The 12,027-nt window shown below is 50.4% G+C and overlaps 1 protein-coding gene across 1 annotated transcript in view; it reads right to left on the reverse strand.

The window, feature by feature from the left end:
* Positions 1 to 206: 206 nt before the first annotated feature.
* Positions 207 to 12,027, reverse strand: part of SLC14A2 (solute carrier family 14 member 2) — a gene marked incomplete at both ends in the record, with an annotated part of 51,981 nt that continues 40,160 nt past the window's right edge. The window contains 9 exons of the mRNA XM_080820976.1: positions 207 to 407; positions 3,342 to 3,391; positions 4,487 to 4,621; positions 5,288 to 5,435; positions 8,171 to 8,363; positions 9,161 to 9,289; positions 9,650 to 9,839; positions 10,545 to 10,704; positions 11,405 to 11,487. Of these exons, the coding sequence (XP_080677102.1) occupies positions 207 to 407; positions 3,342 to 3,391; positions 4,487 to 4,621; positions 5,288 to 5,435; positions 8,171 to 8,363; positions 9,161 to 9,289; positions 9,650 to 9,839; positions 10,545 to 10,704; positions 11,405 to 11,487 (1,289 nt within the window). The remainder of the gene's footprint in view (positions 408 to 3,341; positions 3,392 to 4,486; positions 4,622 to 5,287; positions 5,436 to 8,170; positions 8,364 to 9,160; positions 9,290 to 9,649; positions 9,840 to 10,544; positions 10,705 to 11,404; positions 11,488 to 12,027) is intronic.

Consider the following 12,027-nt stretch of genomic DNA (forward strand, 5'->3'; position numbering starts at 1 on the left):
TAAGTATTGTACATCTTAGAACTGAGAGGTCCCTAAATGGTGGCTATACACGTATATCTCTATGTGGGGGAACAAATAGGGTGTAGGCTTGCTTGAGGGGAAAATCACAGAACAGACAGAAGGGGAGGTTGCATGGCTTTCAGCCTGGGGACCCGGACAACCTGCTGAGGGCTGAATGTACAGTGACACGTTTTGGAAAAGGCAGCCTAGGAGACGTCATAGGCCTGGTACTTGGTTATGGTTGACGCTCTTCTGTTTTTCTCCTGGGATAGGTAGTAGATTCGGTTGGCCTCTGGGTAGGTGACTTTGCTGAGTGGAAGCTTGTAGATGGCCGGGTTGTTGGTTGTCAGCAGCAGGAAGGTGAGCGCAGAGAGGCAGAAGGGCCAGGTGCACGGCGGCAGTCCAAACTGAGTAAGGGGTGGGGGGACACAGAAGAGAAGCCTGGTTATATCACATGCTTGTGTCTGTTTCATCAGCCTTTACCAACCCCCTACAGCCCTGTGTACCGGACAGGAGGCTTCGTGGGCAATGATAGGAAGAATACTTAATTCTTGACCAATGTAAACACGCGTCAGTGCTCTCCACCTGATTGCAACAGGTTGACCAGCATCCTTCAGAATGCAGCCCCTGGGACCCTTTTACAATATGGCTTTATGTAGAAATCCTGTTTTGTCTTAGGCTGTCTGGCCAGGCTATTCCTCCAACACTAGGAATATGACCATTGTCTGCCTTCTCTCATAGCCCCGTGGAAAGAGTGGCTTTGGCAGCCATTTTGTAGTTCATGATCTTTTTCTCTTTGGTCACAGCTGATTGGACTAGAGCAAGTCACTTGACCCAAAGGCAACTTCCTCAGGCAGATGGCCTGGGCATTGGATTCTTTTTTGAGAATTTGAACTAAGACAGACTGAGCTCTTGGTCTGAAAGGACTGGAGAACCTTCCAGTGCTGGGTGGCCACTGAGGACTGTGTGCACTGCAGAGAGACACAGGGAGACAGAACAGACATTTGGAAAAAGGCAGAGACATGACGTCCTTGTCCCAGAGGCTGGAGATGGAGGGCAGCCACCTCTCTTCTCAAGGGCTCTCCCATTCCCAGCTCCCCTTCTTGTGGTGTTGACCTATTTTTTATTCCTCAGGTGCCCTGAGTCTTTTTGCTATGCTTCCCCAATCTTCCTTGAGATCACTTGAGTGGAGAGCTTGCTGACAAGGAGCCTGCAGACTCAACTATGAGGCAGAACAAACCATGTCCCCCCGACCCCCAACCCTACTTCATTATAAGTAGTAAACACCTCAGGTAATACCACGTGCCTACAATGTTCGTGTTCAGAGATGGCACTCCTGGATGGGACTTGGGGAAGAACAATGGCAGCCAGACCTGTGGCCTAAAAACACTCAAGCATAATGAATTCCACCCAATGAGTGGAAATGAGTCCCCAAAGCCCTGCTCACACTACACAGTGTGTTTTGGGAGGCACCCCCCGAAGCCCCACAGTGGGAAAGGACAAAGGTCTAGAGTCCCACAGGCCCAGATCTAACGTCTCTGCTCCAACCACCTTGTTAAAGGCATTTCAGTCATCTGAGACCTATTTCCTCAAGTCAATTAGGGATAGCCATGTCTATTCAGAGAGTTGGCACCTCGTGCCTACTAAGGACCCCATGAATAGCCCTCAGCACGTGGCCATGACCGTCGAGCAGAGGGTGGCACAGTGGAAGACAGGCCGTGCATACACGTGCCAGCGAGAAAGCAGAGGAACGGAGCTCCTAAGTGCTCCTGTCTCTGGAGGACTTGAAGGGGTTCAGAAATGTCACTCAACATTTTTATATCCCGTTCCTCAAGGAGATTAGAAATTCCTTCAGAGTGAGTAAACAGCCTGCCCTTTTTCGTATCCCGGAGAGTGATCCCTACAGTGTCTTAAACATCATAGGCACATGGAAAGTAACCTCGATTAAAAAAAAAAAAAAAAAGTCTGAATTGAGCAGCATAACTTCTAACGTCTCCGCACCACACAGAAGAAAGGGCCAGTCATCCTGTAAGTGCCCGGGATCAGGAACAACAGCCCCGTGTTTGACATCCCTTTAGGACCTTGCCCAAGGAGGGCACGTGACACCAGGTCACTGGCTGGACACTCAGGTGTAAGGACGGGCACGCAGAGGATGTGAGAGCCAGGGGCGCCCGGAGCCGTTGAGCCCGTCCTCCACGCGCGTGTTAACCCGGGCGTGCACTGTTCAGCCCCAGCTCTCACGTTGCCCACGGCGGCGGCTGGCGCCCTCAGAGTTTTGTTCATTCAGCATTTCCCGAGCACTGTTCTGTGCCGGAAGCACAGTAGGTGCTAGAGATGAAGATGAGAACCCAACCGGCCTCGGCTCGGAAGGAGCACATCGGCGAAGGTGGAAGACGGGGAACAGGTACCGCGCTCGTCACACGACTGTGTGCCCAGTGTGGCAGGAGAGGCGCAGACACAACTCGCTGGGGCCCAGAGGAGGATTTAGTCCATGAGGGGACATAGGATGATATCAGAGAAGGCCAGTTCTCTTGCTTAGAAAATTCCTTCCTAGGCTAAGTTCAACCTGCCCAGTTTTACTAAGGGTGAAGAAGGGATTCAGACAGGTGTGGCTCAAATGCCCACCGTCGTCCCCATTTTCAGGACTACTGGGACTTTTTCTGGTTGCTTTTATAAGATGTGCCCTTGAACCCTTATCCAAAAGCGGGAGGCATTGACTGCGGGCTGAGCCCTGAGCCCTCTACCCCAGGATGTGGGCCCTAACCCGGGGTATGTGGGGGTGGGGCTGGCCAGGCAGCTCCTCCCACGTCCGACACAACCGCACACCAGGCCTCAGACAAACGGGGGCTTCTTGGACGCCTACACGTACGTACTCATAGCTCCCAGCTCTGGCTTCTCTCAGGTAAGGCTGGGGCTTGGTTGCCTGTCCTCCCTGAAGGCTACACTCACAATTCCCTCAGCGCTTAGTTGTCAAGGGATGAACAAAGACGAACGCTGGCCCGCAAGCTAGTCGGGCACTTGATCTATACACACACACAACAATTAAATAATAAAGATTTAAAACTAGATCTAGAGGATGAGGCCACAGAAAGAATTCGATTTAAGAGCTAATGCTCATCCAGTTGTCCTCCTATAAGAAGCTCCCCTGACCCAAAGCTAATCTGACTGGACCAACAGTGGACATTTAAACTTCCGAGACCCAGCTCTTTCTGTCTGGCAGGTGCCGAGGCAGGCCGTGTAATCTGAGACGAGAGGGCAGAGCTGGGGAAGGGCTCCTGGAGGAGGGTCTCGCACTGGCTTCGGGGAGTGCCGCGGCACGTTGTCAGGCCAGGCCGACTCACCACAGACAGCACGTTGGCGAGGGCGGCGCCCAGGTAGGCCGCGAACAGTGCTGCGAAGAGAACCAAGAAACAGGCCAGTGACTAGCAGTGTCTCAAGTTCAGCCCACACATCCCCCCCAAGACATGGAGGTCATAAATGCTATCTCTCCGAATAAAATCGAACTTGAGTTAGGATTCTGTTACTTGACAGCTTTGAAATGTGTTCAATTCCAGGCAAATGCCGGCACAGCAAAGATGGCAGATGAACTTTGTTAGGAAGGGCCAGAACGGAGCCATTATGGTTCTCTTGGGTCCCACCACCTTGCATTCTAGCAAAGGAATATTTAGCAGCATAAACCATATATGAAAATTTTACTATACGGCCAAAGCATGCGGATCCCAGAACTCCCTGCTGGAATATTTCATCACAAGTTATTAACAGAATATGGGTTTCCAGGGAGGAGCAGCACCCTGAAAGCGTGAGGAAGACCATGGAGGCCCACTGCCTCGTCTCCCCGGCTCTGCCTGCAGAGGGCACGGCCAGGCTGGGCGCTGGGAAGAGCCAGGAGCTGGTAAGAGGTGAGGGGGCTCTGTGAAAATGGTACAGTGGAATTGGGCTTTGCTTCTAAAGCCTGTTTCTCAACTGAAAACATCCCCGTTGTCCCTAAGATATTAACAACAGCAAACCTTTATTAGACAGTCACTGAGTACCCCTACCCTTCAGCATTCCTACAATGTAAGCATTATTTGGAAGATCCCATGATCAGTGTTTATGTGCTTAAGGTTAATTACTGTAACTGATGTAAATCGCCTAATTCTATACATAAAGATTAATTTGTGGAAGTGTTGCTCTGTCTTTCAGCTTCAATCACCAGCCAGGAGAGCAGCAATCACAGAGACAGCCCAAGGACAGCAACCAAACAACCACCATCTCAAAATTTGGTCTTCATACTGGCTGAGCACTTTGTGTTCCATGAAAATAATTTTTACTGGGTGAATCATTAAGCAACCATTCAAAAACAGTTTTCGATAAAACCCTTTTACCAAGCAAACAACCCTCCCATTTATCTTTGGAGGATCCACAGAATTTTCAGGGCAGCTTTCCCTGCAAGGACAGGCATGGGTGGGGCATGCAAGGTGCAGAGGGGTGTGGTGGCGGTCCCTACCGCAGGCGATGGCCAGGACGTGCGTCTGCCAGGTCAGGACGTAGAACATGCCTCCTATGGCGATGCAGGCCAGAGTGCTGTTGAAGCCGCACAGGCCGAAGTAGATGGAGTCCAAGGGCGTTGCTATAGTGAGGGCTATGAGAGAAGACAGGCATCGGTGTTGAGTTTGGGGGGTGCATCCCATGGGGCTCACCTGCTGGCCCTGAAAAACCACACAGAGCTCAAAGCCTGGACCAGCCATTCTCTTAGGCATTTGTAAAAAAGTTCGTATTCAGTGAAAAAATAACTAAAAGGAACAAATGGCTATAGGGCCACATGAGTGCTAGTGGTGAAGCTGTTAAGGGTAGGAGAGAGCTTTCAGAATAAGGACTCTGCAGTGTTTCTAAGTAATCCAAATAAGTTCTTCCCCTGTCAAGAAAGAGGGCTTTTCCTTCTTTACTGATATCTTCATGTTCTCTACTGAAGTATCATCCATCAAGGTAAGGCATAAAACACAAACATGCCTGGAATTGATTAACTTCTCTTAGGCTTTAAATTTATACTAAGGTGTAAATGGCTAACCACCAAAGACTTTCTGTTCTCTGTTCTCTATTCACTGGAGAATATTTTGCTCAGAGAAGTATTAAGGCACTGGCACCCGAGGTGGGGAAACAGGATATAATGAAAGGAGCAAAAGTTGGCAGGAATCAGCACGGGACGGTGGGAGGGGATGGGTATAGAAGATGTGTCACCATTTCCTTGGAGCTGACTCCAGATATTAATAACCTTATGGCTTTATTAAGGGGTAGTGGTGACACTAACCTGCTAACATCCCCACGGTAGAGCCGATGGCAGCGTGCAAGCAAATGAGAGGGGACGAGATGAACAGTGCTATGAGAAAGATGCCTCCGGTCCAGGGGTTGTCACAGCCGTAGACCTGGCCGATTCCTACAGGGATGGCTCTCAGAAGCTGCAGCGACAAAGATCACATGGGGTTGTAGAGTGAGACCAGAGACAGCTGGAACCTTGGCTGGAAAAGAGTTGTGCCAAAGCCTCTATGCCAACATTTTGCAACAGATTTCCAAGATACTTGTATCCAGATCGATGAGCTCTAGAAGGAACACAAGCTTTTCTGTTTTAATCTTGAGTTCTTAGAACAGTAGGAGTTTAGGATGTCAAGTTTCTTTTATTGAGGAAACTTAAAATATTTAGAACCTGAGTGTAAGACACTGAACTTAAAATATTTAGAAACATGAGTGTAAGACACTGAACCCCCAGTGAAGAGAAACTAGAAACTTAAAAAATGAGGGTCTTATCCATTACAAAATTAAGAGATGTCTGATCAAAGTTGGTATTTAAAAACTCTCTTGTAACTTAAAAAAAACCCCTAAAATTATGACTAGAAGGCTGAATATGCTATGAAAAAATGGTTGTTCATGTTTCTGAGAATAAGGTGTCTGGGCTGTGGTCACATGAATCCAGTCTGGGTGAGCAGCTGGACGCACAGGAGAGTCCCTGAGGGGTTAGTATCATGGTCTCTGCTCTTTTGGTTGATAAGCCAATGCAGTGGTGGCCGACAGATGAGCACCCGGCTGTGTGAGGCCTCCACATAGCTCAGGGGAGCAGGGCCTGTCTGGGGAGGTGAGGGGCTGGCTGAGGCAGGGTCCACGGTCTGTGGGCGTCTGTACATGTGCTCTCCAGTTCGAGAAAAGGATCCTGGGCATGCAGCCTTCCCCAGCACCTGGGGTTGGGTCCCATGGTGTGGAAAGTTGGCCAAAGGCCCTTAAGTTTGGAGGGCGCATAGGGGAGAGGTCTCCATGCAGGACACACTGGGGTTTGTCTCGCCCCTTGGGCTGGGAGCTGAGAAGAAGCAGAGTCCTGGGCCAGGGAGCCCATATATTCCAAGGAGGCAGCTTTTCTCTCAGCCCATTGCCTTCTGGGGAGATGCTGCCCCTGGAAGTGTGCGGAGATGGGAAGACACTGCAGGAGCCTGTGGTCGGCCTAGGGGGCCCTCCAGACTCAATCTCCCATGACCCCAGGAGCAGAGAACAAGCTGGGGGCTCTGGCATTACCATGTGGGTGCGGACGGCAAGTGGGACCGTTCAATACAGAGCCAGTGGTGTTGGGCAGTGTAGACCCAGCTGGAGACACCATCCAGGGAGCCCTCCGGGGGCCAGAAAGCAGAGGAACTCACGGGGCTTCAACCCTGTTGAGAGTTTTAGACCCTCCTTCCGACATTAACTTGACTTCTTAACACTCAAGGCTCTCATGAGTGATCAAAAAGATAAAACATATTAGTCATTATCATAATCCATTTAATTGGCTAGAGAGTTACTTTTTAAAAGGCAACCACCAAAGACAGAAATTTTCTTTCCTGGAACTTTGGGGTTCTAAAGTATTTGTACAAGATTCCTTAATTGTTTTTCATTTCTACAAAATTTCTGGATATGTTTTTCATTGAAAATGTGGTGTGAAGAATGTATAATGTGTTTACCTTGCCTTCTCTAGCAACATGAGCCCATAGCCAGTTAAAACGATTGTGCCTTTAAAACTGATCGACAGGGTAAACACCAAGAAACGGGAGCCTAGTGAGTAAATTGCCAACCTTTTCTCACCTCTGGTTCATGGAGGTCCTCACATACAGACACACAAATCAACAAGGATGAGGCCAATGCGATTATTTCTTTTCCTAAATAATGTTTCTTCGTGCAAACGTAGGGCCTTTCTACCATGCTGTCGTCTACTATGAAATGCTTTAAGAAATGAGGCATTGCTATTTCTGAAAGTTCTTTCAACAAGCCCAAATGGCTTTGTGGTTAAATGACAGTAAGAAAGTTCCAGGGATGCCTGGGTGGCTCAGTGGTTGAGGCTTCGGCTCAGGTCATGATCCCAAGGTCCTGGGATCGAGTCCTGCATCGGGCTCCTTGCTCAGCCAGGAGCCTGCTCCTCCCTCTGCCTGCTCTGCCTGCTGATTCCCCTGGTTGTGCTTTCTCTCTCTCTGACAAATAAATAAAATCTTAAAACAAAAAAAAGTTTCAGAGCAAGCCCCCGAGCATGGGGGGTAGTCTAGTATAATGGAGGACCTCAGCGAAAATGTGTCTTGTTAATTATCTTGGCTGACATGCAGTAGGCCAGCGTTACATACAATATACTTGAACACATGTGAAAAGCTCTGCTCTCTAGACATTTCTTCGTGGAGGAACACCTGTGCTTTACGGTGTCACCACGCCTCAGAGAGCGAATGCAAGTCTCTCGGGGTGGCAACAGAGACGTCGTTTGCCCACAGGTGGTCGTGTGAGGTGTGTGTCTTTCATGATTCAGTGAGGCGGATGGAAGAAAATATACAGCATAAGCTGGAGGAAAACGGGAGAAAAGCATCAAAAAGACTTCTTTGAGAAGGAAGAAGGAAAGAAGCGAGGTGTAATTGTCAGGGGGCCAGAGTGCTGAACTTGACTCTGTGCTTCACTGATTGGCTGTGTGACCTCAGGCCTCGGTTTCTGCCTCTGTGCTAGGACCTGTGGGACCAGAAACGGTCCTGTTAGCTCTTACGGAGAGGAAGGAAAAGGCTGGTGGCCGAAGAGAGACCGCACGCGAGCCCCTCACACTGTGTGGTTGTTAATAGCCATTCCCCGTGGAGGACCCGTAAAGGCCACTTTAATGTCGCCTTTGGACAGATGCTGCCCTTCTGCCTTCCCCAACACTTACCAAGGGCACTTGGACCTCTGACCAGGTGATGTTGGGCGTGGAGGACGCAGGCTGCAGCAGCGTCGTGGGGAAGAAGAGGTTGTAGTGGCCGGTGGCCGCCAGGTACAGGGTCACGGCGATGTTGAAGGGCAGCGTGAAGACCGGGAGGTCCCACTTGCTGAAGACGGTGCCCAGGGCACTGGAGAGGATGGGGCTGTGGCAGAAGCACAGGAGACTGTTCAGGAAGCTCCGGCTCCGACGTTAGGCCGAGCAGGAGCGTTTTCCCCAGGAAAAGCAGCCTGCCGGGTACCTTTCCCCGCCTCCTCCCTGGGCCTGGTGCACTGAGAGGGCAGACAGGCTCAGCTTCAGAAAGAGGGCTTTCTGGGGCTTTCTGGAGGAAGACCTAAGGCAGAGAGCCACAGAAGCTCCTTGAAAAGTCCTACAGCTCCATGTTCAGGCGTGACAGGGAGTGGAACCGTAGTCTTTCCTTCCTTCTGTCAACAAATGTTTGCAGAGCAGCTGAGAGCACTGAGTCTCCTGGCCAGAGTGCCCCGTGGCTGATTTCTGGAGGTGAAGGGGAGCCGAGCCCTGGCCCTCTGAGGGCTCTGCCCAGTGCTCCTTCTGTCTACATAGGAGGTTGTCCTGGGCAGGTCAGGGCATCCCAAGGAAAGCTGGGTGGGGGACAGCAGAAGGAATGAGAAGTTTTCTAGAAACTGACAGGAGGCTGTGGTATGGCTCTTCACCTACATGTGGGCCTCGGTTCCTTTCTCTGTGCTCTGGCTGAGTAGGACCAGAAACCTTTTTACATCTTAAAAAAAGCAGAGTGAAGGATGGTAGGTACGGAGATATTGTCCACAGATCACCTAGCACAGTGCTGTCACTGTATGACATGAATCATTATTTCCAGTGGGTGTTTCTGATATGCCAACTAAGCCAATGCCCCCTTAAATTTGAGTTTAGACAGACAGGGAGCTGGGGTGAAAAGGTTGGCAGCCCCAGGAGCAAACTTACCATGACATGGACATCATGATGACAGGGAGCAGAAGCCACCAGTAATAGTTGCCTTTGTCTGAGAACACGGCCATCAACAGCCCCACCAGCACCCCGTTGTAGCCATGGAGTCCCGCCATGATGGCAGACCTGGGGGGACAGAGGAGGGCTGGTGGAGCGGGGTCTTCCCAGGGCCTCCGGAGGGGTACTGCCTCCTCGACTTCCCTGCTGACCCAGATTGTTCTCCACTGGGGCCCGTCTGCACACACCTTCCCACGGATGGCCCCACTGGGAATGGGAAGGGAGGACATCAGCCCTTTGGGTTCCCCTGGGCGATGTGGAGCTGTTACCAAGTAATGAGGGAGTGACTGGTGTCAGTTATGACTGTCCTTAGTTTAAGGAGTTTCTGAGCTCAGAGGACAGCAGTGAGGGGATGGGAATGTGGCTTGTGGTCCCTGCAGGAAGTGACCTCTGGCCTCATTCCCGGACCCTGGGTGTCCCGGAACTTACTTGTCCTGGCTCAGGATGAGGGCTGTCAAAGTAGACACAACAGTGCCCAAGCAGCCCGAGATGGCCCACCAGGGGTTCTGGACGAAGAGGCCGAGCACGATGAGGACGCCGCTGAGGGGGTTATTCACAAACATCACCTGGGACGTGCCCCGGAGGACCCAGTCGAGGAACTGGAACACTGGGGATTTGTCTGAAATGCAGCCAGGGCAGGGAGTCAATGTTGGGGTGTGCCGGGCCTGCGCGGGTCCTGGGTGGGTGGCTGGGGGGTGCGGGAAGTTTCGCTTCTGAAGTGGGTTCACAGGGCGCCACACCCTCCCATCCCCTTCCACACAGGGAGGTAAGCCGAGAACCCAAGAGGGCACGTGAGGCCCAGAAAACTCTTCAGAACCATCGCCAGCTGGTTGTGGTCTTTACGTTGGTTTTTCAAGGAGTGGGGGGATAAGGTGCCCTGAGCTAGCCGTCTCCTGTGAGAATTTTCAAGAAGACCATCAGAAAATGCTCTTGCTGCATAGCGGGTGTCTAACCCATGGCCTGGGCTCTGGGAGGATTGCAAGAGAGAAGACTTAGTCCTCCTGAGAGTCATCCATAGGGCGGGCAATTTTTTATTTTCTATTTTTTTAAAGAATGCCGATTCTAGAATCCCAGGCCTAAACTCCCAGTGGGGTACGTGTGAAAGCACGGCCGCTTGGTTCGGAAATGAGGGCTCACACACTGACACGTCCTCACGTCCCAAGAGTCTGCGTGTCTGTCGTGACAACAACACTCTCATCCCTTCTGAAAGACCACAGTCACAGTCTTTCCCTCAGTGTGATCTACCAAGGACCGTGTTCTTGGGGGACCGTTGGAAGTGACACTCTAGGAGCAGGGTCAAGGGCTTTGCTTGCAGGACCTTTACCTTTAAGCCCCTCGCCGCACTCCTTCATCTCCCCTGTGATGTAACTGAGGGCTCTGCTGACCCTCTTCCCACTGGCCGCCACGTGGCTCTGAATCCAGGAGGCCTTGGACGTGTTCGCTTCCACCTTTATCTCAGCGCTGTCCTCCATGGTGTCCAGATCCTGTCCAGGGGCAAGAGAAGGAGCTCCCACATCCTGTGCTGCCCACGCTGAGAAGCCACATCTGCGCTTGCTCAGGGATCGAGCTAATGTTTTCATGTGGTATTTAGTGAATCATCTCTGTTTTTCCAGAGATAGGAATACCTTTTGTTTTGTCTGACGTGTTACCGCATCAACTATGGGCAACAACCCTGCAGTACAAGACACAGTATTTCTCCTCATCCTGGGGACGAGGGCTCGGGCATGGGTGGAACTTCAAGGTCAAGGTCAAACGGTAGAACTGATATTTAACCACAGATCTTTAGGCTCTTTCTTTCAACCATGACTACCCCTATACCACATTCTTTCCAGAAGAAATCATTCCCCACCCCCAGCATGTCTCGTCTTCAAAATTTAACTGTCCGTAAAATTAAACATATAAAGATTCTGTGTTTGAAAATTGGCACCAGCTTGTTTCCTAAATGCTTGAACGCCAGATTTAGGGGAAGACAGATAATAACTAATTCAAATCAAAGGAATATGAAATTCTATAAAGTAGTCTATGAAAAATAGTCACTTTTATCCCAGGTAATAATGTTTCTGGATATACGAATTAAAAATCTTTGTCTACATCAGAGGGCATCTTTTCCAGACATCCGCTCCCTAATCTGCCGCAGGCTCCATGGCTCGGGGCCTTGCCCAAACTGGGCCACTTGTGACTCACCAGCAGCTCAACCGTGGGCTTCCGGTACTGATAGGGACAAGGGTCTTTGGTTTGTTTCTCCTGGTGGTCGCCTTTTCCAAACACTGGAGTTGAAGGAAAGCACATCATCAATTAGGACACCTCTACCCTGGTGCATTAGCAGCAAATTTCTTGCAGCTGAGTTGATATATTCAGTATTTCCTATTCCACTCGAGGAAGCCCAGAACTACTGTGTCTTGCAGCCGGAAGGCCCCATTTGATTTTTACTGGTCAAGAACCCATTTGGGTCAAAAACCTACATCTGCATGTAAACAGGACATTTTACAGGAATTTAGGGAACTCGGAGACTTGACTGACCTTTAGTTAGGAGCCTCTGATTTAGCTCAATCCCTGTATGTTTTGGATGAGGCAACAGTGCATTGGCCATGATCCCCAAATCTAGGGTTCTTTCCTGCACAAACGTGTAAGTATAGAAAGAAAGGAAAACTTGGACGTTTTCTCTCCTAAAGTATTAAGCTGCCTGAACCATGTAAGGTCTGGGTTTGAATCTGACTATGACTCCAACTGGATGACCTCAGGCTGCTCTGGTCTCTTTTTTTGGATGTATATCTGGGAATTTCAGGTATTTTAGCCGTAACTGCTGC

Source organism: Martes martes (genome assembly GCF_963455335.1).
Source record: "Martes martes genome assembly, chromosome: 13".
Lineage (NCBI taxonomy): Eukaryota > Metazoa > Chordata > Mammalia > Carnivora > Mustelidae > Martes > Martes martes.